The sequence below is a fragment of the Sus scrofa genome, chromosome 3 (assembly GCF_054392235.1).
Source record: "Sus scrofa isolate SSC_HxYL_T2T_F1_AM1 chromosome 3, Sscrofa_HxYL_maternal_Yorkshire_Landrace_v2.0, whole genome shotgun sequence".
NCBI classification, from domain to species: domain Eukaryota; kingdom Metazoa; phylum Chordata; class Mammalia; order Artiodactyla; family Suidae; genus Sus; species Sus scrofa.
Genome location: NC_139385.1, coordinates 58960472 through 58963430, shown reverse-complemented (window position 1 = coordinate 58963430; position 2959 = coordinate 58960472). Strand labels below are relative to the sequence as shown.

The 2959-nt window shown below is 62.7% G+C and overlaps 1 protein-coding gene across 1 annotated transcript; it reads right to left on the bottom strand.

The window, feature by feature from the left end:
• Positions 1-211: 211 nt before the first annotated feature.
• DUSP2 (dual specificity phosphatase 2) lies at positions 212-2570 on the bottom strand. The gene is made up of 4 exons (XM_021087101.2): positions 2087-2570; positions 1877-1989; positions 1234-1453; positions 212-1115 (listed from the first exon to the last, which is right to left on the bottom strand). Exons 1-4 carry the CDS (start codon positions 2472-2474, stop codon positions 901-903), a joined length of 936 nt encoding a protein of 311 aa, XP_020942760.1. The 5' UTR covers positions 2475-2570; the 3' UTR covers positions 212-900.
• Between the last annotated feature and the right edge of the window lie 389 nt (positions 2571-2959).

Sequence of the window (2959 nt, the reverse complement as noted above, 5' to 3'; positions counted from 1 at the left end):
AGCCAGCCTCCCAAGAAACCACGGCTTTCAGCTCTAGAGACAGAAGGCTGCCTGAGAAAAGACACCAGCCCCAAGGGGACCAGGGCAAGGAGGTGAGGTCACTCTGTGCCTTCCTCCTTCCATTTTCCGCACAAAGGAAGGTGAGGTCTGATTGAGAAACGGCTTTTGAGCACTTTCCCAGGCACCAATTGGAGACCAGACACTGGAGAAGTTGTTTCTTAAACAAAACAATATTTTATTGACACATCTTCAATGTTCCATATAAATATAAAGTGCTAAGTTTCCAACCCAGCCCACAGGGCTGGGAGGAAGTGGGGGAGGGAGTGTTAAATGTCAGTTGAACACAAATAACTTTCCAGCGCCAACACAGGCGTGAAACACTCACACTCACACACACACACACACACACACACACACAGGCAACCAAGAGGTCCAGACACGGCATCTGCCTTACTTCCCCAAGCCCCGCGCAGGGCTCAGGCTCCAGGCCTCAGGGTGGACCACCCCAGACAGGGCTCCTGGTTGTCACAGCTTATTCCTTGGAGCCCTCAGGCCTCCAAGGGCTCTGGCATGGTGGGGCCAGTGGGAATCCATGGGTGTAGAGTCCAGTTCATTTCTGCCAGAGGACGGAGGAAGAGGGAAGCAGAACAGCCTCCATTCTCCTTCCAGGATGAGGACTGAGGGCCAGCCCTCAAACCCCTAGCAGAAGAGCACCAGGTGAGAAAGTCCAGCATTGCCGTATCCCCAGCGCCTCCACCTGGGGCTTTTCAAACTCCAAGGAAGGGGCCGCTCTCCTTGAGGTGGGGGGTGCAGTGGGGGACTGGGGCCCCAGCTGTCCCCAGGAATCAGGTAGCCCTGTGCTCCTGGGCCCTGGGGGAGCCAACATGGTGGCGCCCAGCCTCAGTGACACAGCACCTGAGTCTCAAACTGCAGCAGCTGCCCCATGAAACTGAAGTTGGGGGAGATGACTCCCCTGCGTTGTTTAACAAAGTCAAAGGCCTCATCTAGACGCACTCGACGGTTCTGTATCAGGTACGCCAGGCAGATGGTGGCGGAGCGTGAGATGCCTGCCTGGCAATGTACTAGCACCCGGCCTCCACTGTTCTTCACCGAATCTGCAAAGGAAATGGGAGAGAGGGGCGTCAGACAGGAAGGTGGGCTGGGCAAGAGACAGGTGCCCCAGCTCCTGCCCCTGGAGCCCCGCTAGGTCCCACGCCAAGGCCTGCCTCTTACCAATGAAGCCGATAGCCTCCTGGAACCAGGCACTGATCTCCACCATCTGGTTGTCCTCCACAGGGATGCTTTTGTAGCGCAGCAGGCCCTCAAAGTGGTTGGGGCAGCTGGCCGAGACATTGAGGACCGCAGTGATGCCACAGGCCTGCAGCCCCTGCAGGTCAGATGAGTGGCTGCAGCTGCCCAGGAACAGGTAGGGCAAGATCTCCACAGGGCCACCCTGGAGAAGAAGAGGCAGAGGCAGCGGTGAGAACTCAGCTCTGGCCTAGAGGGCTGGAGCACCGCGGTGGGTGGTTGTTGGGCATAGACACCGTGGCAAACCGGCCAGGGAAGAGAAACCCTTAGCCAGTCCTAACCGGGAATCAGACATGGGGACACGCAGAGATATACACTCACAGACAGACATTTCCCCCCAAGCCCCCAAATTACGCTGCTCATAGGACAGACACAGACTCTCCGAGATGCTCACGAGCAAGTAAGGCATACACAAAGGTGTTCTCCCCTTTAGGGGTGAGGACACACATACACAGGTGACTGTGGGCATAGACAAACTCCTGCTCCCACAAATGGCAGACTCTTTCCCCAGAGGCGCCTACCCTTGGGGTCAGCGGGACATTGACAAGGAACCCCGATCTCAACTCACCTGGTCATACAAGGGAGCCCTGGGGTCGGGGCGGCTGTTTTCGGGCAGCATTGGCAGGGCGGGGGACTCAGAGCACAGATCGGGGCAGCAGGCCTGGAAGCCATCGAAGCCTCCTGCAAGTTGGATCAGGACACGGTTAGCCGGGAGGGCCCGTCGGGGTTCGGGGACGCGGCAGCCGAGGGCGGGGAACGCTGGCCGGCCGGCACTCACCTGGCAGGAAGTACACAAGGGTGGGCCCGGCGCGGGTCTCGTGCAGGAGCGCGGCGAGCAGAGCGTGGGCTGGACCGTCGGGCGGGAGCTCGGCCACCGAGGCGCTGCCTTCATCCAGCACCACGGCCCGCGCCAGCTCCCCGCGGGCCAGGCGCGCCCGCAGCGCGCGGTCGGGCAGCAGGCAGGCGAGGGCGGAGGCGGGCGAGCCGCTCGCGCGGCGCCGCAGCAGCGCGTTCCAGGGCACCGGCCGTGCGGTGCGCACGTGGCGGCGACAGAAGGCCAAGAAGGGGCGGCAATCGAGCAGCAGCGTGCGCTCGGCCTCCCGCGGCTCCCGCAGGAGCGCGCCCAGCGCCGCGCAGTCCAGCTCGCGCGCCGCCTCCAGCCCCATGTTGTCCGTCTCCCCTCCTCCCTCTCTTCTCCTTCCTCCCTCCCCGTGCGCGCTCCGGGCTCTCGCGGCGGCCGCGCTGCCTGAACCGTCTGTTCCGGGCTCTGACTGCAGTGCCCTGGCTTAAGTAGCTGTGGGCCGGCCTCCCGGGTCACCATACAAGGGCAGAGCAGGAAGGCGCCCGCGCCGCCCCCGCCGTCTCACGCGGGGTGCAGCCTGGGCGGGCCCAGGATTGGAGCGGGCTGGGGGACTGGGACGGGGGCGGGGCGCTGCGGTGGGAGAGGAAGCCCGGGACCAGCACGGAGGGTGTTTCCCCAGACGCCCCCTTCCCACCTAGGCGCCCCAGGGCTCTTCCTGAGCGCCCTAACCCTCTGACCTGACTTCTCGACTTCTCAGATGCACATCCCCCTCCTCAGGGGGCCGTGGTGCCCCTCGCTTCGCTTCCTCTCCCTTCTCCCTCCTCCCTCCCAGGATTTACCTTCTCCTGG